The sequence below is a fragment of the Candidozyma auris genome, chromosome 1 (assembly GCF_003013715.1).
Source record: "Candidozyma auris chromosome 1, complete sequence".
NCBI classification, from domain to species: domain Eukaryota; kingdom Fungi; phylum Ascomycota; class Pichiomycetes; order Serinales; family Metschnikowiaceae; genus Candidozyma; species Candidozyma auris.
Window position 1 is genome coordinate 306,734 of NC_072812.1, and position 25,990 is coordinate 332,723.

General features: G+C 44.8%; 13 protein-coding genes across 13 annotated transcripts; 8 read left to right on the plus strand and 5 right to left on the minus strand. All coding sequences in view use genetic code 12, as the record gives it.

The window, feature by feature from the left end:
- Nucleotides 1–76: 76 nt before the first annotated feature.
- CJI96_0000143 (uncharacterized protein) lies at nt 77–1,957 on the minus strand (the record flags this gene model as incomplete). Its single annotated transcript, XM_029034363.2, has 1 exon — nt 77–1,957. The coding sequence occupies one exon, from the start codon at nt 1,955–1,957 to the stop codon at nt 77–79; it is 1,881 nt and encodes a 626-aa protein (XP_028889605.2).
- Nucleotides 1,958–4,479: 2,522 nt separating this feature from the next.
- Nucleotides 4,480–7,032, minus strand: CPH2 (Cph2p; the record flags this gene model as incomplete). Its single annotated transcript, XM_029034364.2, has 1 exon — nt 4,480–7,032. One exon carries the CDS (start codon nt 7,030–7,032, stop codon nt 4,480–4,482), a length of 2,553 nt encoding a protein of 850 aa, XP_028889606.2.
- A 1,805-nt stretch (nt 7,033–8,837) lies between these two features.
- Nucleotides 8,838–9,194, plus strand: CJI96_0000145 (uncharacterized protein; the record flags this gene model as incomplete). The annotated part of the gene is made up of 1 exon (XM_029034365.2): nt 8,838–9,194. One exon carries the CDS (start codon nt 8,838–8,840, stop codon nt 9,192–9,194), a length of 357 nt encoding a protein of 118 aa, XP_028889607.2.
- Nucleotides 9,195–9,306: 112 nt separating this feature from the next.
- On the minus strand, nt 9,307–11,496 carry ORC3 (origin recognition complex subunit 3; the record flags this gene model as incomplete). The annotated part of the gene is made up of 1 exon (XM_029034366.2): nt 9,307–11,496. One exon carries the CDS (start codon nt 11,494–11,496, stop codon nt 9,307–9,309), a length of 2,190 nt encoding a protein of 729 aa, XP_028889608.2.
- Nucleotides 11,497–12,186: 690 nt separating this feature from the next.
- Nucleotides 12,187–13,827, plus strand: CJI96_0000147 (diacylglycerol O-acyltransferase; the record flags this gene model as incomplete). The annotated part of the gene is made up of 1 exon (XM_029034367.2): nt 12,187–13,827. The coding sequence occupies one exon, from the start codon at nt 12,187–12,189 to the stop codon at nt 13,825–13,827; it is 1,641 nt and encodes a 546-aa protein (XP_028889609.2).
- A 100-nt stretch (nt 13,828–13,927) lies between these two features.
- CJI96_0000148 (uncharacterized protein) lies at nt 13,928–14,938 on the minus strand (the record flags this gene model as incomplete). The annotated part of the gene is made up of 1 exon (XM_029034368.1): nt 13,928–14,938. The coding sequence occupies one exon, from the start codon at nt 14,936–14,938 to the stop codon at nt 13,928–13,930; it is 1,011 nt and encodes a 336-aa protein (XP_028889610.1).
- An 899-nt stretch (nt 14,939–15,837) lies between these two features.
- MEU1 (S-methyl-5-thioadenosine phosphorylase) lies at nt 15,838–16,839 on the plus strand (the record flags this gene model as incomplete). Its single annotated transcript, XM_029034369.1, has 1 exon — nt 15,838–16,839. One exon carries the CDS (start codon nt 15,838–15,840, stop codon nt 16,837–16,839), a length of 1,002 nt encoding a protein of 333 aa, XP_028889611.1.
- A 1,063-nt stretch (nt 16,840–17,902) lies between these two features.
- On the plus strand, nt 17,903–18,703 carry CJI96_0000150 (uncharacterized protein; the record flags this gene model as incomplete). The annotated part of the gene is made up of 1 exon (XM_029034370.2): nt 17,903–18,703. The coding sequence occupies one exon, from the start codon at nt 17,903–17,905 to the stop codon at nt 18,701–18,703; it is 801 nt and encodes a 266-aa protein (XP_028889612.2).
- Nucleotides 18,704–19,201: 498 nt separating this feature from the next.
- Nucleotides 19,202–20,372, plus strand: RPS42 (40S ribosomal protein eS4; the record flags this gene model as incomplete). Its single annotated transcript, XM_029034371.2, has 2 exons — nt 19,202–19,215; nt 19,592–20,372. The coding sequence occupies 2 exons, from the start codon at nt 19,202–19,204 to the stop codon at nt 20,370–20,372; spliced, it is 795 nt and encodes a 264-aa protein (XP_028889613.1).
- A 313-nt stretch (nt 20,373–20,685) lies between these two features.
- Nucleotides 20,686–22,116, plus strand: ISN1 (IMP 5'-nucleotidase; the record flags this gene model as incomplete). Its single annotated transcript, XM_029034372.2, has 1 exon — nt 20,686–22,116. The coding sequence occupies one exon, from the start codon at nt 20,686–20,688 to the stop codon at nt 22,114–22,116; it is 1,431 nt and encodes a 476-aa protein (XP_028889614.2).
- A 178-nt stretch (nt 22,117–22,294) lies between these two features.
- CJI96_0000153 (uncharacterized protein) lies at nt 22,295–23,302 on the plus strand (the record flags this gene model as incomplete). Its single annotated transcript, XM_029034373.2, has 1 exon — nt 22,295–23,302. The coding sequence occupies one exon, from the start codon at nt 22,295–22,297 to the stop codon at nt 23,300–23,302; it is 1,008 nt and encodes a 335-aa protein (XP_028889615.2).
- A 499-nt stretch (nt 23,303–23,801) lies between these two features.
- CJI96_0000154 (uncharacterized protein) lies at nt 23,802–25,442 on the plus strand (the record flags this gene model as incomplete). The annotated part of the gene is made up of 2 exons (XM_029034374.2): nt 23,802–24,188; nt 24,237–25,442. The coding sequence occupies 2 exons, from the start codon at nt 23,802–23,804 to the stop codon at nt 25,440–25,442; spliced, it is 1,593 nt and encodes a 530-aa protein (XP_028889616.2).
- Nucleotides 25,443–25,477: 35 nt separating this feature from the next.
- On the minus strand, nt 25,478–25,909 carry CJI96_0000155 (ribosome biosynthesis protein LTO1; the record flags this gene model as incomplete). The annotated part of the gene is made up of 1 exon (XM_029034375.1): nt 25,478–25,909. One exon carries the CDS (start codon nt 25,907–25,909, stop codon nt 25,478–25,480), a length of 432 nt encoding a protein of 143 aa, XP_028889617.1.
- Between the last annotated feature and the right edge of the window lie 81 nt (nt 25,910–25,990).

Consider the following 25,990-nt stretch of genomic DNA (forward strand, 5'->3'; position numbering starts at 1 on the left):
CCGTAAACAGTAGACTAAATAATCTCAGTATCCCCAGAAACCTCTATAGCCGGTTTGCATGGGTATCTGCATAGAATCAATCAAGAATTACTGTATTTCCTGAGAGAATCTGTTTTGCGAGGTCAGGTAACACCACAGACAAGTTCTGATCACGTAATTTCGATTGGAGTTTGCCGATTGTAACATGAATAGGGGCTTGGCTTCGTGCCGTCTCATTTTCCAAAAACCTTACTATTGCAGACCTCATCTCCACCAATGTCCTGTCATCAGGCTTGTGGGCCGCATTCCACTCATCCAATGTAATATGATGATCAGTAAGTGCCAGACTCCAGGCGGCAAAGTCATCGTAAAGTTCTTTGATTGAGTCCACAGTAGGAGCTGGTGTTAACATTAACGCTCTTGCACGAGCTTCTTCGACTTTATCCTTATATTGCTTCGATTGGTTACCCACTTGTTGCATCCTGGAACTCCACGACTGCAGAATTGCAACTCCATCACTGCTAGCTTGAGAAATCTTTCGCTGCAATTGATCAAAGGTGACACTATTCTGATCGTAAACTTGTTTGGAATACATGCCGGCGTTTGGGTTTCTGGTAGCCAAGAGTATTGAAAGCCCATCAGTGCTATTCATAAGCCTCCTGAGCATATTTCCCTGTTCGGCTAGCTGAGCATGTTGCTTCTCTATGAACAGACTCATCTCTCGAGCCATTGCCGTTTGCTGTTTTCTCATCAGCTCTACCAATTTTTCGAGATCTCTCAAGCGTTTTCTGCTCCCATCTTGCGACGTCAGCATATACGGGCGTTTACGTGAGTTAGAACGAAACTCGTCATCCTCTTTGAAAGCATTGCCATCTTCCCCATTGAGGTCAACTGACGATGAGTAGGGTGACGTTGGACTAGAATCAGGATCATTGCGATTAGAGCTCACGGACAGCTCCTTCGGAACTCCAGCAAAATCACAAAACTCTTGTGAAGAAAATATGGGATGCTCGCACACTAAGTTTTCCGGAAACCGCTTTTTCACTTCAACCATATCTTGTACAAGCGTTATACGGATGAAGTTGAGGAGTCTGAAGAACTCATCGAGCTCAGTATTCTGCCCATACCTGTGAGTATTAAGGAAAGGAAAAATTTGTTCCACAATGAATGGTGGAGGTATGCGTTTGGCTCTGTCGATTCTATACGCCAGCTCGTTTTCAAACCCGGCGAACTTGCAAAGTGCCTCCAATTGAATACCTGTCACCGTATGACTAGAGCATTTATAGTTTTGAGGACTCTCGGAGACTAGGCCCAAGTCAGGATTTGTATTGTATTGTGTAGTGAGAATTTTCCCCAAATGAATGGGCTTATACTTATCACTGATTTTGAGGATTCTTGTGGAAGCCTTATATTGCTGGGAATACGATAAGGGACGTAGCTTATTGCCTCCGTTGAGTAGCTTATAGTCCAAAAATTGTTCGTTTGTGAGGGATTCTTCGGTGAGATCGTACTCGCCATAAGTGTCGGGGATATGGAAACGTGCAAAAAGGTACATGGAGAAAATAAATATCGGGCACAACTCAACAAGCTTGTGCCGAAGACGAGCTGTGTATTGTATCTGAGTGGTTTTGGGGAGGACAGACCGGATAAGAAGAGCTTGGAAATCTTCATTAAACTCATATAGGGTAAGGTCCGCAAGCTTGATTTCACGCTTTTGAAGAGCTTTGAGCTGAAAGGAATGTAGAAGCAGGAAGTCCAACAAAGTTCGAAGAAATGAGTGAATGTTCAGGGATTGAAGGCACTTTCCATTTATTAGTGGAATTGTTAGGTCATAGTAGTCCAGAAGGGAGTAATGATGGCCATCAGCTTTGATGCTTGAGGATGGCAGCCTCACTGAGTCAGAAGTGCCAGTAAATTGTTTCGTGTCGTTTTCGTATCTGTCCACTGCTTCAGTGTCAGAACCGGAGTAATCTGACATTCCAGGAAAACATAAATGACTTTGAGTAAATATTGAAGAAGCTAAAGTGAAACTTTGATGTCTCTCTTGGCAGTTACGTGATACAATGCCAAGGATATTCGATGGTTGAACGGGAAAGGGGACTTTTCGAACTAGAGAACGGTCTTTGCATGGAAGAGACCGAAACTTGGGTTATGAAACAAGCGGAGGAAGGGATGGGGTGAAAAGTCAAAGGCCTTCTCAAGGACACTTTGCAGTTTCAAAAACGGAATTGTACCAAAAGGAACAAAACAAAAAAAAATAGGGTGAAAAAAGCGGTGTTAGTGGGCCCTGATCAGTGTGAAATATATAGTGAGGTGAGAAGGCACGTCGGAGTAACAAGCGAAAAAAAAATGCAAATGCACAATCAAAGAAGACCGGGGATTATTCTCAAATGGTCTTATAGGCAATAGGACCGGCACGGGGAAAGTGACGAATGGAGCAGGCCATTAAGGTACGAAAGGGAAGAACAAGGTTTGATCTGAGCGTAGTTCGAGAGGAAGAAGGCACCATCGATCCGTGCGTTCATTGTGTGAGAACCCCAAGCATGGAGGAAACAAACGTAACTGGGCCTAAAGCTATATGTGCATGAAAGGGGAGGCAGGCAGCTACCTTGCACAAAGGATGCAACAATCTACACAACAAAACCTTGAGGATTAAGCTTTTGCCCCACACAGGTGAATGTTTTTTTTTTCTTTATTTTGTGTCCTGGGCGGAGGAAACCGTATGTTATCACAAGTACAAGGGAGAGCAGAATCGGGAGAAGAATGTTCGAACAAGAACGCAACAAAGCGGCAAAATGTAGCTTGTTAGTAGCTGCGTGGGATGGTCATAAGAGGGGAGACAAGAGGATGAGGCGACGGCTGAGGAAATGTTTAAAATTGGGGGCAAGGCTGGAAAGGCACTTTGACAAGTGGATAGGGTTACAGTGGGGGCATGAAACCGAGCGACAGAGGTGACCGCGAACCACAGCACAGACCCTGGCATGAGCCACGAGAGGGGGAGGAAAGCATGGCTAGTCCCGCCATTTTTGGTAAAAAAGAAATCGCCTGGAAATCAATTGCATTTGGGTTAGACGACGCCTCTCTCCATCTGAGTCGCTGTGCCGCTAGGAAAAATGCAACCGATGCTGAGTCCTGCAACAGGTGCTGTTTTCCCATTTCCCGCTGTGAGACTCAGGGTCCTCCAGTGCACCGCACCCTACAGCAGCAAGAGTGCCCGCCGGGAGCCCTTGGCCGCATCGACGTCCCCAGTAACTTTGGGGACCCAGCACAATACGAGCAAGAAAGAAAAAAAAAAATCTTACTGCGATCGAATGTCTTTCTCGCAAATCGACCATCAGAAGCCGCCTTCCGTGACGTGAGTGCTAGCGGCCCGCTGCATGGGTCATGACAGCAGCGCTGGAGGTCGCACTCCCTACAAGGCATGGTTGTTAACGGTGCGCCTGCAGCGCCGATGCGAGAGTGCGTCGTGCCGCTAGAGGGCTCTGAGGGAGGGCCTCAAGGCTGGGCCGTGCGTGGAGCGCTTGACGTGCCACTGCGCACTGGGGAGGCGCTCTGAGCGCTGCAAAACAAGCCAAGGTGGGCTTGACCGCCCGAGGTTGCTGCAAATTTCACCACCCACCCGCTCCAGCGCCCGATTCCGTTTTCCCACGGCGCCACCGAGGCTACCGAGGTTGCGTAGGCTACTCAGGCTGCCTTTTAACCTTAAAGCTTGCTCCTGTTGCTAGTTGGCTATGGGCTCATGCTTCTTCATCGCTTCATTTTTGGTTGGTTGTACCACTTCTTCGCTGCTTCGCATGCTGCCATTTCTGTCTTCCTAGCTCACTTTATCCAACCCTGAACTAATTCCTTGCCCTGATGAGCGACTTTGCACCTCAATATTTCACTTTGTGCTCTTTTTCACTTCGTGAATCGTCTTCACACTATTTCTTCTCCTTCTTGCACTCTGCCCTGCCTCAGGTGACTCAGACGCTTGAAGCACACTACGGACAGCTTCAAGCATGAAATTTCCTTCCTCTTGTCATTGTCAAGCGACTGGTGCTTCAGATTGAGGAAATCGAAAAACCAACTCCTTTTTTGGGCAAGTTTCCCTACTTTCGTTGCTCTACAATAGGTTCTTTGTAGACATTAGCCCGTCGCCGTGTCCGCTTCCCGATCTGTAAGTTGTACACCAAAGAGACCAGGCAGCGGCATGAAAAAGGCTTGTTGTTCGCTACAATGGCGCTACTCTTCGTGCTGAAGAACTATCAAGTTTCTGGGGACAAAGAACGACGCAGGGCACAGGAATTGTCGTTAATTATTTTCAACATCCCCTCATATACGCACGATGAACATATTCTAAAGAGTGCATTTTGGTGCAAATCAATTCCCCAAAGAGCCCAAAGATTTTCCTTCATCCCGAAATGCATCTTTACACCCTGGCTGTCCAGTCTTAGCTCCGAATCCCTTAATAAAACATAGATTCATAATATACAATGAGAATTAATTGAGTGTCTCTCCTCCTTATATGCTGTGAAGGAGCATGCCCTTTGTGACCACCGAGTTCGCAAGCTCGCTTCTAAATGAGTGACTAAGAAACTGGCTCTTCTTATCATCGTTGAGCCATTCTCTCATTACTTTCACCACACTTTCTAGGATCTCAAAATTTTCCTCACTCAACTTAAACCTCTGTTCGCTCTCTGCCGTTTCGACTATATGGCAGATAACCTTCACGAGACATGTGAAGGAAAGCGTTGACAATGGGAACTTCTTTGTGATTTGCCTCAAATGTTTCAACAAGTGTTGCACATTTTCGTGATCTTCTTTTTGCAAGTAGAAGAGTATCGACGAAGCAGTCAAAACAATGAACTTTTCTTCATCGACCAAGTTGAGGGAGTATAAAAGCGATTTCTCCTCCTTGAGAGCCTCAATCGCGTCGACTCTGCCCTTTCCTATCGAATCTACTTCAGTGTCGTCCGATGATTCTTCCGCTTCTTCACTGTCTGAGAAATCCTCATCATCCGTTAGTTCCTGACCGTCGAAATAGGAATTAAGACTTGAAACGGTTTGTACAATGGCTTGCTTCATGTTTTGAATCATTTCGGGTGTTGATTCGGGACACATAAGACTTCTTACCAGCAAATAGTATTGTTTAAGACCTGGATCCGCGAAGTCTTCCACAAGTTTACCGATTGTAATGAGATCAGTATTCAAAGAATCCTTGAGCTCCTCTGCTTCTTCATCTTCGCTCTTGCTTGTCAATGATTTGAGGTATCTGAGGTTCACCTCATATAACAAATCGAGAATTCTCCATCCAAAAATTATAGAGTAAATATCTTTCCGATAGCGCTTGAAGACTTCAATATAAAGAAGAGAGTTCTCACCAGCTTTTACACCGGCAAAGATGTTTCTTCTCGTAGAAACGTTCAAAAAACGAGCAATGAGCTTTTCCGAAGTGAACATCGAGGAACCGTCAAGATTTTTGATGAGCTGGCTCAACCTTTTCAAAGACTCTTGATGTTCGCTGCAATCGAGCTTACGTAACAAGGCTGCTTTCGTCTGAAGTGTTGGAGCAATGAACTTGGAAAAGAGTGGGTACTTTTCCGTTATAAAAGTCCCAATAAGCACATTCAAAAATGCTGTTTCAAATGTGACCTCGCTAGATGATAAGATAGCGTAATCCCGCACCCAGTCTGAGGAATCCGTACTGTTGCCCATTACATGACCTAAGATTTGGTCCTTCTGGGAGGAATTGAGCTGCTTGGGCACTTGGAAACCTAGCAGTACAAGTAGCCATGTCAACCACAAGCTTTGCACTGGAGACTTCTCATCTCTTGGTTTCCTTGCCGCATTGATAATTGGCAGAAGCATTAAATATAAGCCAAAGCCTACTAAACCAACTCTCAAGATGGCAAGAGTCTGCAAAGTGGTGGCTGAAGGATGAGCAACGAATGAAGGCATAAATGGAAGAGCGGCCAAGCCCTTGAAATTATCATTGGAAAGCACCGAGGATCCCACAAAGGTTGCAAGACCACCCATCATCCAATTCGAATTATAAGGTTGATAAGCACCTTCATGTTGTGAATATTGCTGTTGTTGTGGAGTAATGGCCAGCATTTCAAATTGGTTGGAGGTTGTGTTGTAATTGTTCTCAGGAGCAAATCCAAAGCCAAATTGACCATCGAAGTTGTTCATATTGTATTCAGGGCGAGATTGGCGATCGTCCATTCTTAATGGCAGATTGAGGTCAACTTGAGGCGGGTTGGCATTGGCCTCTCCTATAAGCTGCTGCAACTGCGAAATTTTTGACATCATATCACTATTCTTCTTCTCCAAGTGCTTGATGTACTCGGTAGCTTTAGTCAAAACCGAGGCCTTGTTGAGTTTCGCAGCAGGCGCCAAACCTTCCAAATCAGATATTTGAACGTCACTTTTGCCTGCCGCTATTTTGAGAGTTGGAACTGCATCTCTAAGCTCGTAAATCTTTGTATTGATGTTGGTTCTGTACTTCTTCTCAATCATATTGTGAGAAACTTTGGGTTTCTTCGCTGGCTTCGAGACTTTGTCCTTTGCTGAGACCTTACTCTTCGATGGTTTGGTGGAGACAGGGGTTTCCTCCGCTGAAGTTACGCTCTCCTTCTTTAAATGGGATTGTGGTACCTTGAAGTCCTTTTTCTCGACTTCATCAGGCATTCCCTCAGGCAGTGTATGTGGAGACAGGATAGTCGTATTCGGGGTTCCTTCGTTCGAGGCCGAAGATGCCACCGGCTCGGAGTAAGATGTAGAGCTGAACGAGGAGCGCTTCTTTTTATTGTCGGAAGCGAACAAAGAAGGCTCTATATTGGCTGTCGAGGAGGAAGTGCTGTTAACGGAACTAGTGTCTTTGGAAGGATTGTCGTATTGGTTGTTGAGAGTATTTTCAGGGTTACCAATCAAAGCCGAGGTCTCTGTGAAGTCGAGATCATATGGATTGGGCAACTTGTCCAAGGGTGGGACACTCGACAGAATTGCAGATAAGAACAAGTCTGTATCCTCAAAGTCCATCATTGGATCGCCAAAAAGGTCAGCTTGAGACATTCTCGATGGAGTAAGCTAACGGGTATCAGGATCGAGTAAATGGGAAGCGACACAGAAAATTGATGATGGAAGTTAGGTGGATGCGAGGAGGAATAAGTTAAATGCACTAAGTGAGTGCCGAACGATCAAGATATAAAGGGAGGCAAAAATATAGGGAAAAGGGTCCACCACGAAAAGAAATAGATATTATTTAAAAAGAAAGTCTCGCTGATGACAGGTGCCCACCGGAAACAATAAGAGAAATGATTAAAGGCTGCTGGCGGTGTATAGAAAGCTAAAGTGGTGTGATTTTTCCTGGGGCAGCCTGCCATAATATGACGCACGTGACCGAAATTGTCACTTTTCGCTCAGCGGCAGTCCTTTTTGACTAGCTGAACGATGCGTATCCTGCGCCTAAAACATGGGCCCATCTTTTGCAACCGTCTAATTCCTCGGCCCTGGAGCCTCGATCATAAAAGGTCCAATGAAGGCGTCGATATACGTCCATCTTGGCTAAACACGATCCACGTTTTCTCAACGGCTTTGCTTGAATGTTTCACTCCGAATTCCGCCGAATTTCACATTCACAGAAACCAGATTTGAATCTAAAAGAGACCTTCAGCAACTAGTGAAGTATATCACTCTCCATTCCTCGGTACGAGTTAGGTTGGAATCGCCCCAGACTTTGATCGGTGCGAGCAACTGTAGACTAACAGGTGAGCCGTTGTGTGGATGAGATATAATGGTGGCATCGTAAGAATAGCGCGGAAGGAGCGGGAACACTGAAATGGGAGGCTGCTGGGCCATGCAGAATCATCTTTCGAGCATGAACGCTACGGCTGGCCCTAGTTTTCCCCATATAAGTGGTGATCCACTTAAGTCCGACCCGCTATGAGGCTAGGTTGTCCAGGTATTATTGAGATGCCGCCAACTTTGACCAGAAACAAGTGCTCTTTCCTCATGGACTAGATCACTTCACTGGTCAAAATTGTAATACTGAAGAGATATTATGACCATTTAGCAGATACGGCTCCCGCTCCCCTGTGGTAAATTTTTTATGTGCATTTTTGATGTTCCTCGGTGTTTTGGCAGGGTGACCGCAGTCGTATTTTGCAGCCATTCCTTCGATCATCTCGCGAGAAATTACCATCACCAGTCACGAAGCTTTAGGCTCCTTCCTCAGTTGCCACTAACCGATCTCTGCTCACTGTAGGCGGCCTGATATAGGTCTAGACTGACGTTTTCTCTGCATTCCCAAGCATTTGATACTTCTCATAACCTTGTACGACTCGGACTTTAGGGTGGTATGTACTGGACAGTAAACGAATGAGCCGAGGTGGTACTCTGACAATTGTTGGATCGATTGTTCTTGCCAGTCTCGAAACCTTAAGTGTGAAACACTTACTACGGCAAGTATAAGCGTTTCCAATACCAAGAATTAGGTTTGACTTGCTTGCTTGTTTCTCATCAATTCAGGTGAAAAGACCCTCGGTACTTTTCCTGAAGTTCAACTTCGCTGATCTTCTTGATACCTCTGCCTCTCACCATATATAAGGTTCTGCAACATCATTCTCGGTCATGACTGTTGAACTGTGAAGTTTTCAGCATCTAAGTATACTTCAGAATAATATAGCCAAATGTGAAACTACATCAGCGTACGGGCCTTTTGAATCGACGATGCCACACTTGTCTATTTGTCTTTCTATGTTCACTGTAGTGGCTCTTGAGTCGCTGTGCGCACTACGCAACATCAACATCACTTCGCACAGTACTGTTGTACCAATACCACAGCTACTAGCGCAAATTGACTGCAAATTTACTTCACGATGGCAGACTCGCAAATAATAGCCTCAAGAATGTTGCGTTCTCAGCGCTATATGGTACTCTTGATCTTCACGTTGTTCGTCACGTTTTTGATAATAACGTCTTCCTCAGCGCATTCATACATCAAGGAATCCAAGGTTGGCAAATCAGTCAGCTCGTACGTTGACACAGCAAAGTCATGGGCCAACTCAAAATATGCTGATCTGAGTTTGGAATCTGAGGAGCAAGAAGAGGCTTCTAAGCTTGCCGAGGCAGCAGCCGACGCTGATGGAAAGGCTGAGGGGAGTGCTGGGGACGCAGATTCGGTCACGAACTCTCCATCACTACAACCAGATACCACAATTGCCCCTACTAACTAAAAAAGTGGAGTTAGAATCCGAGACTACACCACTATTCCACTCGTCACTCAAGTTAATGGCACTTAAATATGTATCCATGAATTAATATAATATTTGAACTCAAAGAACTTTGTTAAAGGTTTTTCCAAATCAACTTTTCAACGTAATCACCCTTCGTTTTCTCACGAAGGAATCCCATGGTCGTAAGTTCTGCACTACTCTGTATAAACCATGCATAAACCAATCTTTCCCACTTCGTGTCATCCTTTGCCGCATCATTAAGCATATTTGTCATTTGATCTTTGAATTCTCCAACATAATCTCGGATCTGCTTCTTGAGCTCGTCTAAAATCTCCTTTTTTGGGATTGACAGCTTGAATGCAACAAAGAAGTCCCATATATTTATGTTCACAGGTGCATCCTTGTAGATGTGGTACAATTTCGGAAGAAGTGGACCTATCACCTTCAGCGAATTGTGCTTCTTCTCTGTGATACTCAAAACCAAGTTATTCTTTAAGAATTGCTGAGGTTGGTCGAGAGCAGATTCTAGGGCCTCTTTCAGCCTTGGCCTGATGAGCTTGATCATAAGATTCTCGTAACTCTCTTCAATGGTGACTTTTGGGAGGAATTTGTCCATCTCACTAATTCCACCCGTAATTGTCAACACTTCATTGAAAAGATTATCACTGATTTTCATGTTTAACGCAGGATTCTCATGCAAATAGTCCGTGATGAGTCGGAGTAATTGCTCAGAGGTTATCCCGGGTCTGCTCAACGCTCTCTTGAGCCCGAGGGTATCCTCATCTGTCACATCGTCTATAGTGATCTTTATTGTTTCACTTTGTATGAATTGCGAAAACCTCTTTATCCGAGCGTCATCGAAACTTCTTATTGTTTTCAAAACATCACTTAGGTACGAAGAGTTGATGAGTTGATTATTTGTCACAAGCTTGTAAAGCTGGAATACCTGCTTTTCTCCACTACTCAAAAAATGGATGATATGAATGGCGTTCATGACCGCGTTTTGATATTTTTGAAGTTGCAGTCTAGCACTTCGGAAAAGATCGTAAATTGCTTGGTCACTGGTGAGTAGTTCATTGATCTTTTCCAGCATTGCCTGTGCATCTTCGTCGTTCTTCTCATTCCTGAGATTTTGAAAGCTATGCAAAAGAAACTCGATGTGTGTTTTGAAAGACGGAAGCTTTCGTAGTGCATCGAAATGGAAACTCTGGGGAGCGAAGTCTGGGTCAACCATAATGGAGAGAGGCAGTTGGTAGAAATGTATCATATACGTTAACTTAAATTCAGTGACTAGAGAGTCAATCGAATTATTCGAGTTCTCAAATCTGTTCAAAACAATCAGCGAAAGCTGAGCATCTAGTAGAAGTGGGTTTTCAGATGTTATTTCGTTTCGTAACAAGATGTTGTCGATCACCTGAAAACAAATGTCCTTGTTGTTACGAGCCTCTAGTTTTGTCGCATTAATAAGTGTCCTCAGACGGCTCGTTATGTTCCTGCTAATCCAGTCGCTGATTCCCTTCGAACTGAGAGCCATGATGAGTTTTATGGGTATTGTTTTGCAGTAAACACTTAGGAGATGCACGAGCTGATTGAGAATTTCATTGGAAAATGCATCGCTATCTTGAAGCACAACTACTATGCGAAAGTGTTCCTTGGAATTCGTTCGATTGATATAAGCGTCCACCCATTCTTCCACAATCTCAAAATCGTAGGATATACGGCCACCGTCACCGGCATCACCGTCGACAGCATCTAGATCCTCGTCCTCTTCGACCTGTGTTTTTTGGTCTTGCTCCTGCTCCTCGTCGAACGAAGCAATGGGATCATCTTGAAGACGCAGCTTTGGCTCAAGTACCTGCTTGATAAACTCTCTCATGGCTGCCTTTATGTGGATACATTCTTTTGAATCAAGCATTACTAACCTCACATGTTGATTTCTTCCACTCTGATACAAGTGCCCTGCAAACTCATCGAGAGTACGAAGATTGTTGGCAGTATTTGAGCTAAGACCTAAAAACGCGGTAGCTAGTTTCGAGGGGAAAGGATTGTCAACAAATTGAACAAGATTAGCAAAGAACTGATCATTAGCTGAGTTAAGAATCCTCTGAATGGCGCCAAGCTGGTGGTTCCACACCTTTTCATACAAGTTATACCTGTGTTTGGTCAAAGATGCACTCTCACCTTCATGAGAAATGAAAGGACAAGCCGAGATCTCCTCTTTTTTGATTCTCTTTCTCTCACTCGTATCAATTGTATAGTGAGTCTTTTGTGAGCTGTGGTCCAAAGCTCCACGAACCGGCATTGCCGTAATGGTTGCAAAAATGAAAATACCCTCCTAATGTGGCATTGGATAATCCTCGCTCACCTCAAGTAGGCAGGCCGCGCAAGCCCTTTTTTTTTCGCAACCACGCCCAAACCCACTTACCGCAAGAAGGAAAAAGTCTGGCAGTGGGAGATGAATCTCTAAAAATAAAAACGCCATTTTCCCCTAATTTAGAAGATTCAATGACAAGCTGAAGGAGGAATGCGTAGTAGATTGATTGACAGCAATCCATTCACAATTGGTCGGTTAAAAGGGGCTTACCTTAGTGACATTGTTTGGTTGCCTAAAGCAGTCCGTGCAATCCTTCTATTATCCTTCCTGCGACATCCTCTAAGAAGGAGTGATTCGGTCTCCCCCCCCCTATGGTGGGATCCAAGACCGGAGGTGTCAAATAATGACGACAACGCAAAGAAAAACTGGAATTTGAAAGGAAATCATTCAAAATTACTAAATTCAAATATTTAATAATTTCTTGGATCTGTTTCACTGCGATGGCCCGAGTTTCCAGTTTCACCTTCTTGCCCAGTTCTATACATGCTCCTCCGCGGGAGCGGCGTCCCATCTTGCCCCACATTTCTACATATATTGCCCGAACGTACTTTTAATTAACCATCTGGCTCACTTTTTGTTCTTGCGTCGAACTTTCTTCGGTGCTCCTATCCCTACGTCATGACGGACTCAGAATTGAGGCACCGTAGGTCTCCTGAACCCATTGAGGGTGCCAAAACTGCCACCTCCCACCACCAGAGGCCAAAGAGGAAGAAGAAAAAGCACTTGATCAATGTCGCCCCTTTGGATACACCGCTCCATCGAAGGCTCGAGACATTGAGCGTGATGTGGCACACAGTGTCAATTCCAAGTTTCTGCTGCTTGTTCCTCTACATTTTGTGGCTAGGCTGGCTCTCCTGGTTGCTTATCGTGATCCCATATTTCATCTGGTTCTATGGGTTTGATCTCCACACACCAACCAACGGTAAGGTGGTCTATAGGGTTCGTGCTGCCATGAAAAACCTCATAATATGGAAATGGTTCGTAGATTATTACCCAATACGTGTGCACAAAACATGTGAGTTGGAGCCCACGTTCACAACTGAGATTGTCGAGGAGATCACCCCTGACGACGAAGAAGACTTGATCTCAGAGAACGCCCGCACAACTTTAGACAAATTCTTCAAGTTTATCGGCCTCAGGAAGCGCTTGAACGACGCTGAGACCTCCTCTCCATCCCCACCACTCGAGGATGACGACGATACCAAAAGCACCGATTCAAAGCTTTCAAGTACAGTTCAAAAAGTCAGGAAGGTAGGTGGCGGGCCTCGTTACATTTTCTGCTATCATCCTCATGGTGTTATATCGATGGGTGTAATGGGCTTGTTTGCGACCAATGCTTTGAGAAATCAGCCTTTTAAGCCACCAGCGAAATTCTTACAACCATTTTTCCATGACCCGTCGAAGGAAAAGGAACTTTTTCCCGGTATTGGGTATGTTTTTCCCCTCACACTCACCACCCAATTCACCATTCCAATCTACAGAGATTACCTATTGTCTTTGGGACTCACAAGTGCAAGTGGGAAGAATATCAAGAGTGTGATCAACAATGGCGACAATTCAGTGTGTCTTGTAATCGGAGGAGCTCAAGAGTCCTTGTTGAATGACATGGTAGGAGACAATATGCGTGTTGGAGCAGGATACAAGGGTCCTGAATCTGATGACGAAGATGTGAAGGAGACGAAGCCTAAACGTCAAATAAAGCTCGTGCTTCAAAAAAGAAAGGGTTTTGTGAAAATAGCGATTGAGTTAGGTAACGTATCTTTGGTACCTACATTTGCATTTGGTGAGGCTGATATTTATAGATTGGCCAAGCCAAAGGAAGGATCACTTTTCCATTCCTTCCAACTAGGGTTGAAGAAGTTAACTCTGTTCACATTGCCATTTTTCAGTGCTAGAGGCGTGTTCATTTATGATTTTGGCTTTTTGCCATTCAGAACTCCTATAAACATCTGCACTGGAAGGCCCATATATGTTCCACCTGGATTGGTACTGAAAAAACGTGAGGAGGACTCTACAGAAACCAAGAAGGATGTTGCAAAATCAGAAACATCGAGTGATAAAAAATCCGGGCTGAGCTCAGATTCCCGCTTCTCTATTTTCAAAGCAAAAGGAAAGCCCAAGAAAAGAAGCAGACCTCATATTGATCAAGAGGTTCTTGATCATTACCATGGCTTGTACATCGAGGAGCTTAAGAAGGTGTACGAAGAAAACAAGCATCTCTATGGTTACGGAGACGTCGAGCTTGTCATTGTCGAGTAGTTATCTTGAACCGTAATGAATTATTTCAATAAATTCGAAATTTTACCTATAAACAAGAAGATCGATAGTGCAGTGATGTAAAAATTATACCATTTTGTCGTTAAAAGTTACCGTTTTTGTTGCCATCATTATTGAATCTCTTTTTAAACAAGCCCTCCTTTTTATACTTGCGGTATTGCTTGAGAAGTCCCCGGTCCAACTTACGTCTGCCACCTGCTTTATTTGTCAGATTTTCATTTTGAACGTCTGTCGACATTGAGGCAGTTTGTTTTCTGTAGAAGGACTTGGATTCGTTGAGGGTTTCTCTGAACTCGTTGACCTCTTTGACTTTAGATTCGAACTGTAACTCTTTCTGCTTGACTTTGTCGTTCTCCTTGTTCTCCCAATTTTTGAAACCATCGAAGGATGCGTCACCTCCGAAGGGAGCATTACCGTAAGATTTGCCTTGTGGGTACATGTCCCAAAGGAAATCGTTATCAAGATTATGCATGAGTGGATTCGATACGAACATTCCTGTTATTGATTCCTTCAAAGGGTGCTCAGGAACGCGTATCAATGAGTTAGTGTTGTAATCAACCTTGAACTCAAGGATATTATTTGCCGGTTCAAATGCGCTGTGTTGTTGCTTTTCTTCGTTGATATCCTTAGACTTCTCGTTTTCTAGAGCAGGAAACTCGTGATGCTTATGACGTACAAACCTCGAGGGCACCTCGAACTTGTACAGAAACTTGCCTGAATCTATTTGTGGTCTGACAGGAAGATCTCTCATGTATACTTTGGCGTAGAAGTGGTCCAAGGGCAAATCGAGAATGTCCTTAGGCGGTTTGGGAAGCTTATCAACTGGCATATACTTGCTGGAAGACAGCTGACTTGTCTGTTTTTCCTTTTCCTTGCTTTCGGAATCCGCTTTCAGGGCACGAAGTACCTCGGTGTTACCACGCTGTGCAAATGATATAGGCTTCTTGGGAGTCGATAGTTCCTCACCACCTTCGCCATCTGATTTTTTAGACTGAAATCTTAACAGACCGACTGAGGGCTTAAGCAGGGCCTGCCTTCTTAAAGCTTGCCCTGCAATACAAGCAAATGTACGTGAAGTTAGACGATTAGACATGATCACTGACTCACTTCTTTCGACAGGTATTGCCTGTAGTCATTAGTTTTTCTCTCTATAGAGGCGACATTTTGTCACGTGCAAGAATGAAACCTGTTCACCAACCCCAAACCGTCAAAGAGTGTAAGAGGTGGATAATTACTCGAGAAAGGTGATTGTCCTTCAGAATTTCATTATCTACTTCTTCCAGCGTCTACTCAGATGTTTGATTTTTGGTATATCATAGGTATTTTACCTAACCAACTTTTTGGCAAAACTCGCGAACATCTACGAAAGATTTAGCCCAAGTTACTACTCACGACATCATTATTAGATTTACCAAGACTTTAAATTTTTATCCATTACATGGAAGGAGGTACGAGACTCAACTATATCAACATTCGGAATATATCGGTGAAGCTGCATCTGAACAGCAATAAAATGCTTTTCGGCTCATCGTAGTGTGCTTCACGGGTATGTCACTGGGCGACATGAAATACGAAAATAATGTCATTGACTTCACCTTAGTGTTTAATTATTCAACTTGTGGATACAAAAAAATTATTGTATCGTGTAAAAGATAATCTTGTGAGGAGTCTCTTGCATCCTTGTTTCTAGATATGGTCCTGTATCTCTTGTGTCTGTAAGTCTGTGCCTCAAACAAAGATTCACTGAATGCCCACAGCACTCTAGGTTCACCCATTTTTCTGTCAATTTCAGTAATTTGAACGGCATTTCATGAAATCACATCATTTTCGCATCCACTAACAGCAGGGATGTCAACTTTCTCATGGGTCCCACGTTGACAGCCACAGTGCGCCTACACAGTACGCCCGCCGTTGGAGTAGCGAAAAAATACCGCTCCCCGGCGAAAGTCGATGGTTAAATTGCACCTCCGCAACAACCTCTCCAAGCTACTCATGTCTGTCCACAGAGAAAAGGTCGACTTGAAAGCATTGCCTCATACGTTTGATAAGCCTGTGCCCTTGGCTATCATTGGAGGTACTGGTCTCTACGATTTGCCTAATCTAAAGCCGGTTGCTAGACTTACTGTCTCGACGCCGTGGGGGTTCCCATCTGCTCCTATCACCATCTCGCAGACAGAGAAAGGCGATCACGTAGCGTTTTTGGCTCGTCACGGCTCCCACCACGATTTGTTGCCTTCTGATGTGCCTTCTCGTGCCAACATTGCTGCTTTGAAGAAGATTGGCGTGAAGGCCATTGTGGCCTTCTCCGCTGTAGGGTCTTTGCAACAGGAAATCAAGCCCAGAGATTTTGTTGTGCCCACTCAGGTAATTGATAGAACAAAGGGAATCAGACCATCAACCTTTTTCGAAAGGGGCTTTGTTGCACACGCCATGTTTGGCGAGCCTTTCGACTTGAAGCTCAACAAGATTGTCGTGGACGCAATTCCTTCTACAGGGTTCTTGGAAGGGTTCGACACAGATGCAACGCCGATTTTGCACAGCAAGCAGCACACAAACAAAGGAGAAGACTTGACGGTGATCTGCATGGAGGGTCCTCAATTCAGTACACGGGCAGAGTCAAAGCTCTACCGCACCTGGGGCGGCTCGGTGATCAACATGTCGGTATTGCCAGAGGCAAAATTGGCACGTGAGGCAGAAATCGCCTACCAGATGATCTGTATGTCCACTGACTACGACTCATGGAACGAGAGCGAGGAGCCTGTCACCGTGGAAACGGTTGTGGGCAACTTGAAGGCCAACAGTGCCAATGCAACGAAGATTGCAGCCAAATTGGTGGATGTGATCTCTGAGGAATTGCGCACCGGCGCTGCCGGTTTGGGGAAAGATTTGGAAGGTACCATGAAGTTCGCTGTAAGCACCAGCCCCCACGGTGTGAAGAAGGAATTGTTAGAGAAAATGCACTTCTTGTTCCCTGGGTACTGGCCAGTGCACTGATCGAGTCCCCACAATTGATTACTATAGAATGGACAGATAGACAACCATATGATTTAGAGCCCACATTGTGACGTAGATAGGAGGCCCCGCCTAAAGTGAGCAATCATCGGCAGGAGTGGCAGACCATCCCCTCTGATCTGGGTGCATTGCACAGAAGGTAGCGGGTGCGTTATCGCTGGAGTCCATCCATGGTATCTGCGGCGGCCACCTCCACATATCCAAAGCCTGAAAAATTTGATAAGAAGGAGAGGAAGAAGGAGAGACAACAAAATCTATTTGCATGTGTTGCCCAAAATACCGTGACTTTCTTTTCCTCGTCGTAGGATTCTGCACTATTTCACATGGAATCATACGATGTGTCAGGGACAAAAAAGGAAGAAGTAGAGATAGTGAGGCAGCAGCGCTCACTTTTTGTGGGGAAAAAGTGAGTAAAAGGGGGCCTTTCGCACTGCTTTGTAGGGGCTACTCCGAGGCCCCGACACAAAAGAAGCAACGAACAAGGATTCCTCCTCAACGCAAGTAACAACCTCATTTTTGCCTGCAAATAGCCAATCACCTCACAGTTAACACGCATTGTAAGACATCCGTACATTGTTATCTAGTGGGGTGAGTGGTGGTGTGAATGGGTGAATATGCGGTCAGACGGTATCAATATATCTGTGTGGGAAGAGTCGCAGCCCTTTTGTTCGCGCTCCCCACAATGATGGAAGGAACTAGAGAGGTAAGGAATGAGAAAACCCAACGAAAAAAAAAACCAACAACTCGACATGTCCGCAAACCACAGTCGATTTCTTTTCTTGTTCCTTAGCTAAAGTATGTCATTGACAGAGCAATCAATTTTTTTTGGATCGACCATCCATCTTTACTCTTTTCTTTTTTGCACGCGGCCTACGCTTGCTTACTTCCCTCTGATGCTTCCTCGCTTTGCGGGTTTCGTTACGCTAGCGTGGCCACGTGACCCACCGTCTCGTTTCCTCCCTAAGCATCACCCTCAACCGCCTCCCGTATATAAAGCGCCTGCGACGTCCCCAGTACCCGCATCAGTGTGATTTTCCTCAAAACCATGTCATTGAGAACTTTGGGCTTGAACTCCTCCCTCAAGGGCCTCCTTGCCAAATCGGCTGAAAACGTGAAAACCGTCGAAACGGTGTTGAATTTCCGCAAGCACCCACAAGAGCTGTTGGAAAAGGTCATCACTCGATGCGACCAGGAGATGGGTGGCTCTTCCACCGTCAACTTTGACATTGACCCACAAGAAGGTGCTGGACACTTTCATGGGTACTTGAACTTAGATTTGCCAAAAAACAACCCGGAAATCACAAGGTCTGGCTATGCCATGTTCCGCACAAAGGACCAGAAGGAGTCATGGTTTTCCGGTGACTCGTACTGGGACTGGTCCCAGTTCAGCTCGTTGGTGTTGCGTGTCAAGGGAGACCGGAGGAAATACTTGGTGAATATTCAGGCCAACACTCCTTTGGTGACTGACTTGTTCCAGCACAGGCTCTTCTTGCACCACCCTGGCGACTGGGAGACTGTTGTGATTCCATTGAACGACTTTGTCATGACCAATTGGGGCATAATTCAGGACGGTTCTGAGCTCAACAAGTCTGAAGTGAAGACTGTAGGCATTGGTTTGTTGGACAAGCAGTATGGACCTTACAGCTTGAAGATCGACTGGATCAAGGTGATGACGGGCGCAGAGGTTGAAAAGGTCACTGACATGTCTCGTGCTGAGAGATTGGCACTTGACCAGCACAACAGAGAAGAAAACCGCAGAGATATGGAGACAAACATGCCTACGGGCAATGGCGGGAGCGCTCTCAACACACACAAATTTGAAGAGCCAAAGAACACCGTGATTTAAATTGGTTACTGCCCTCGTTGCATTTGACCGCTACAATCTTAAGGAATGTCTATTGCACATCAACGTTGTTGAGCAATGTCATTGTGGATGATCTCACGCGAGAGCCGTCCGAAGCATGCTACTGCTGACTTCATTTTCTACTCGGCCATTCCCTCACATCTATTCAATCTACCAATACCATGCAATCCTTTTTTGAGCTGCTGTGTTTCTGTTCTACGTGCCCCGGCCAGTCACTATCCCTGAAATTCTCCACATCAAATTACATACGGAAATACATGGCTTTTTTTTTTTCAGAGTTCCCCTCTAAGTAGTTATCAATCGGTCAAGCTTCTCCACATCTTGAAGGTCCCCTCTTGTTACCGGAGCCCTCATTTCGCACACGTGACCTATTTCTTACAGTATTACCCGGCCTAGGAAAGTGTCGCGCATCCACTGAGAGATCGCTCCGAAAATTTTTTAAACTCTTCCTTTCCATTTAAACAGTATCGATTATCAAATATGGCAAGAGGCCCGTATGTCAAATCCACCCTTTTAACGAAGGGCAGATGAAAAGACAAAATCAAAGGAAGTACAGCTTTTTTTTGAAGTTGGAACCCGTATAATACCGCCTGTTTTCATTTTTTTGGAAACTATCAGCCGGTCTCCAGCCATTCCATTTATGGACTGGCCAGGATGGGAGCCTTGTCTTGATAATCGGTTGCTGTGGCGACCACCTATTGGTGTGCTGTGCCAAAGTCATGTCAATTTATGTTGTGTTTGAGGCCGACCTTTGCTCAATTTTCTGTTCTTTGACGTACATGGCACAGCTACGGCCTCCCAATTTTTGTGTCCCACGCTTCCGATTGCATCTGTCTTTCGTAGTATTTAACTATTACTAACTTGTAAAAGAAAGAAGCACCTTAAAAGATTGGCGGCTCCATCCCACTGGATGTTGGACAAGTTGTCCGGTACCTACGCACCAAGAGCCTCTGCCGGTCCCCACAAGTTGAGAGAATGTTTGCCATTGATTGTGTTCTTGAGAAACAGGTTGAAATATGCTTTGAACGGCAGGGAAGTCAAGGCTATCTTGATGCAAGAGCATGTCAAGGTCGACGGTAAGGTCAGAACCGACTCCACTTACCCAGCTGGCTTCATGGACGTAATCACCTTGGAGGCTACCAACGAGAACTTCAGATTGGTGTACGATGTCAAGGGCAGATTCACTGTCCACAGAATCACCTCTGAAGAGGCTTCCTACAAGCTTGCCAAGGTCAAGAAGATTGCTTTGGGTAAGAGAGGTATCCCATACGTTGTCACCCACGACGGTAGAACCATCAGATACCCAGACCCATTGATTAGAGCCAACGACACCGTCAAGATTGACTTGGCTACCGGTAAGATCAGCGAGTTCATCAAGTTTGACACTGGTAGATTGGTTATGGTTACTGGTGGTAAGAACATGGGTAGAGTTGGTGTTATTACCCACAGAGAGAAGCACGAGGGTGGTTTCGACGTTGTCCACATCAAGGATGCTTTGGAGAACACTTTCGTCACCAGATTGACTAACGTCTTCGTCATTGGTGAGGAGGCTGGCAAGCCACACATCTCTTTGCCAAAGGGTAAGGGTATCAAGTTGTCTATTACTGAGGAGCGTGACAGAAGAAGAGCTCAACAAGGTTTGATTGCTTAGATCAATACTGTATTATAAGAATGGAACACGAATAATTGGAAGGCTATCTAGTGATGTAGACAAACGGGGAACTTGCGGTTAGGACTCAAGTATATGGAAAGAAATGATGAAGGGCAATGGAAGTCATCTAGTGGCTGGACAAGAAACGTCGCATCTAGATTTCCCAACCGACACCACTGAATGATAAGCTTCGATCTATCAATAGTAGGTCATGAAACAAGGTGAGGTCCATTTCGCAGCCACCACGTTGAATCTGCAGGGCGCACTGATTATAGCCTCAACATTCAACTCCGAACCAACCTTAGATTTGAGTATGACTTCGAGGTACAGAGTTGAGTATGCGTTAAAGAAGCACAAGCGTGATGAATTCATCGAGTGGATCAAGTCACTTTTGGCTGTTCCATTTGTGCTACACGCAGATTTGGAGAACTACGAAGAGATCTACTCAATCACCAATGAACACGAGAAAGAGGCTGACCACTTTCTCGAAATGCACGAACAGACACTTGCAAAGACATGCCTGGAGAGATACATAGAGGTATTTATGGATGTGGAAAAATTGATCGATAGCACACGTTATTTGGATAGCTTCATTGACGACGGCTCTAACAATGTCTCTCGCTCTAGACTTAGGGAATTGGTGCCCTCAGTAGGCAAGTTCTTCACAAGATTACCATTGAAAGATGCTTTTGAGATTGAGGATAAAAAGAAGCATATTTCCAGAAGGAGGCTTGTGTCTCCATCATTTAATGATGTGAGGGCGATTTTGAATACTGCTCAAGTGCTCGCTCTCACATCCCATGCGGACCCTAACTCCAGGTTGAAGCTTATTACTTTCGATGGAGACGTCACCCTTTACGATGACGGCAAAAACCTTTACAAAGAATCTCCCTTGGTCGATTGTCTTGTTGAGCTCTTGGCCAATGACATTTACGTCGCCGTTGTCACTGCTGCGGGTTACCCTGGAGAGGCAGGTGCCAAAGAGTATCACAAAAGGCTTCCTGGACTCATTGAGGTATTGGGAACGACAGATCAGCTTACGAATCAGCAAAAAAGCAACTTTTTGGTGATGGGAGGTGAGTCGAACTATTTATTCAGATACGATTGTGAGATTCGTGGGCTTAGATTCATTGAGGCTGAACAGTGGTACTTGCCACTTATGAGAGACTGGGACGTGAACAAGATCCACAATATCATGGATGCATCATACGATCATTTGGTGCACCTACAGAAGAAATTTTGTTTGGATCAAGATGAGAAGACCACGATTATTCGAAAGGAGAGATCTTTAGGAATCATACCCACTAACGGATTCAGGATTCTGCGTGAAATCTTGGAAGAGATTGTCTTGTCATTGCTGTCGAGATTGCACGATATGCTTTATGCTACTTCCTCGTTGCCCAAAGCTAAGGACGAGAGCCACCACTTCACCTCAATAGTGACGGACGTATCTGGAGGTGACTTAAGAGTGTGTGCTTTCAACGGTGGTGCAGACGTTTGGGTGGACATTGGCGACAAGTCCTTGGGCGTGGAAGCTTTGCAACACTACCTCTGCAAGGATTCAGGTAAGCCACCAATCTCCAAGAGTGAGTCTTTGCACATTGGAGACCAATTCGCATCTGTTGGAGCCAATGACTACAAAGCCAGACTTAGCGCTTGCACGGTATGGATTGCAAGCCCCAAGGAGACCGAAGAGATTCTTTTCCATCTTATAGACTTTTTGGCAAAGGCTCCCAAAGATTGAGCCATCGAAGCCACTAACGTTTGCTAAGATAAGATTATGTACATTCTCAATAGGAGTTATTCGGAGTTTAAAATGTTAGGCGAGCGTTGTGGATAACTCATCTAGGACATACAAATAGTTCACATGCGGCTTGTTGCAGGACCCATTAACCTCTCTTCCTCGCCACCATAGCTTCGTTATGCCTTCACGCTCCAAATTTTATGATCCTTCCAAAGGTAAATACTTTAACCCAAAGGTAGATCGCCGTGTTGCAATCGTAACTGGCGGAAATTCAGGTATTGGCTGGTACACTGTGTTGCATCTCTACCTCCACGGCTACATCGTGTATATCGCAGGAAGAACCGAGAGCAAAGTCTTGAAGGCCATTGAAGATATTAAGAAGGAAGCAAACAAGCGTATTGATGCTTACTCCAAGGAGGAACAAGAAGAAAGACACTTGGGCTCCTTGACCTATATCTACTTCGACTGTCTTGATTTGAGTACTGTGGCTGCGTGCGCTAAGAACTTCGCAAAGAAAGAGGAGAAATTGGATCTTCTCATCAACAATGCCGGCTTAATGGGTGTGCCTTATGAGGAGACCAAGGACGGGTACGAAATTCAATACCAAGTTAACTTTGTGGCACCATTTTTGTTCACGTTGGAACTTTTACCCAATCTTAAAGCTGCAGTGACGAATGGTACCCCAAGGGTGATCATGCTACTGTCAATTGGCCACAGAGCATCTTACAAGTATTTTGATCCAACAAACAAGGTCAACTGTACGCCCAACTTCATGTACACTTGGGTGCGTTATGGTATCGCCAAGGTCGCTGAGATCCACTTTGCCAAAAAATTGGCAGAGCTTTACCCTAACATATTGTCCTTCGCGGTCCACCCAGGGGTGATCATTGGAACAGAGCTTTACAACCACTGGAAGAACTTGCCAGTAATTGGTGGCTTTTACAAGGGAAGTTTGAATGTTGTTGGTAGAGTTGCAGGCGTAGGCCTTGAAGAGGGCAGCTTGGCCACTCTTAGGGTCGCATTCGACCCTGAGCTCGAGAATGAGAACGGTGCTTACTTAGAAACTGGAGGTGTCATTGCAAAACCTACAAGCGTGGCTACCACAAAGGATAATATTGAGAGAACGTGGGAGTACAATGTTGAAGAGCTCAGGAAAAAGGGGTTTTTGACCGCCTTTGAAGCGTAAGTCACTCGGAAGGACAATTGCCAGACAGTAACGTGAATGATTAAAGCTTATCCCTAAAATAGATGGGGGGTAGAAGAGATTTTACAGACACTGTATAGTTTTAGAGACTTGAAATCTAGATAAGTTTACTTACAAGCGTCCTAATTTGCCCATAAATTTGGTAGCAGATGTGCGTCAAAAATGTCTCCCCCAGTAGCGACATGGTGTGTAGCTGCGAAATGAAGAGTAGTGAGTTCTAACTAGTTATATCTTCGACAACAATCCGTAAAAAAAACAAAACTTCAAAGGCCATAGCTCAGACCACCTCCTTCATTTCAAGACTTTTACTAAAGGTCTTAAAAGAAGGTTCACCGGCTGCATTTTTGGAACAACTAAGAAAATAAGCGGCACCCTGTCTGTCTTTTGGAAAACACTTCAAGATAATCTGATAAGAATTTTACTATACTAGAAACCTTTTTGTTAACACCACAAAACTCAGGACCTTCTGCTAATCACCACTATGACTGTTGAGCTATCTCAAGAGCAAATATCCATGACCTCCGAAGGGCTTGGGGAGAGTGATGCAATATATGAGGACTTTCTGACGGCGACCAACACTTCCCATGAATATGAACTTAATCTGCTGGAATCCTTGACTTTTCTCTATAATTTACTTTACGACGATAAGTCTACACTAACGAAAGCTGATATTCTTAGCATTCTCAACTCCCTCAAGGAGAGGGAAAACGAGTTGAGCTTTACCTTCAATGATTTATGGGGGTATATGAATGTCCAGGGGGTTTGGATGCCCCCAAGTCTCCGAAGAAAGTTCTACACCGAAAGGTCGAGAGTCGGCCGCAACCTGTGGTTTCGCAATATGCCCAGCTCAAGGCAAGATGCCATCGAAGTAAGTATCGAAAGTCCTGATCTTTTAAGCAATCAACTAACAATATAGAACGTCAACCTACTATCGTTCCACACAAGGACGGAGTTCTTCAAGTTTCAAACCTTTTACGGTAAGTTAAAGAATCACATTACCCACTTCCAACTACGAAATTTAGTTACATGTGGCGAAAACCTTCTGAATGGCATATTCTATCCTTCTTCTTACTACCATGATGGAAACCTCCATACTGTCTCTCTGGATAACGCTATTTCGCATAATAGCCCCGAAAGCTTTCACAGTTTTTTCAAAATAAATCGACTCATGCCAGATGACGATGATCTCTCGTCGCGAGCCATGAAACTAGACTGTTTGGTAGACTCCAGACAACTACCGCTTAGCGCTAATAGTCGAATATCATCTTGTGCCAGCTCAAACAAATTTTTGGTAAATGGCACGTTCGAGGGCGGTTACATTTTGCTGGACATTTCCGACCCCCATGATACAAAACTATTAGGGGAGTATACGCTCACTGGCTCCGCCGATGGTATAACAAATCACATAAGCATCAGCAAGGACGACAGAGAGCTTCTCATATCATCCAACGACAAGACGATACGGGTTATTGACCTTGCTCGAAATATCAAAAAATCGAGTTCCAAGATACCGCTAGCGGTGAATTGTCTGGCGAATAGTCCCACGAACAAGAATCAATTTTTTATAATAGGAGATGATTCGAAAGCGTATATTATGGACCGAAGAATCCTTGGTAAGGACTTCAACCCATGCATTGTATTTTCCGGGCATAAGGATTACGGATTTGGATGTGACTGGTCCCCTCTAGATGAGAATCTCCTACTTACAGGTAATCAAGATGGAACCGTGAGACTTTGGGATCGAAGAAACCCACAAGAGAATTTATACTGTTGGAGCAGCTCTCTTGGCTCCCAGGCGTCTTCAGTTCTGGATGAGTTCTTAGGTGGACCGGTCAGAAACTGCAAATTCAGTTATAATGGAACTCACATAGTATGGGCTGAGAGTTTGGACCACGTTGGAATTATTCAATTTTCGGATTTGAAAAAAGACTACGGGGATCTTCAATCAAGAGTTCAGTCCATCGATTTCATTGGGAAATGCATTGGCCTTAATATGTGTCCGGCGGATTCAGGGCAAGGAGAGGAGCTAATCATTGGCGTTAATGACTGTCCCCTTGGTGGCATCCTTACTTATCAGCTTGAAGGGATAGATAAACCCCTAGATTTTGATTTTTCATTTTAATTTTTATGTTATAGATTGCAACAAAGGCTTATCGGTTACCACATCTCATCGACATTTTCAGACACTTGTAATGCACCACCCACCTCTTTTATCAAATTGTCTAGCTTAGCAATCTTCTCTGATGACTTAGTAATGCTCGCTAGTACCCTTACCTTATTTCTAGCCTTCCCTATTGCAAGCTCGTATTTTGCGACCTCCTTGTCTCCATTCGTCAATGGGATGTCCTTGATGATGTCCTTAAGCTGGCTGAGGTGACCCTGGACTGCCTTCGATTGGTATTGCTCCCAACTCTCGACGAGCCCTTGAATGTAGCCAAGTACAAGAAACCGTTGAAACCCTGTTTGTAGGCCATACGCTTTGCCCTCAAGAAAATTGTCTCTCACAGACTTCTCCTGACCCTCTGTAAAGCCCTCCTTATAAAATTCATTCTCGAGATCGAGGACATCATCTAGTGTAATGTCGGCCATTTTATGGGGTACCTACTTCGATCTTCAGAAAAGTGCGATGCGAACCCTTCTCAGGCTACCAGTCCACACTCCAATCACCAG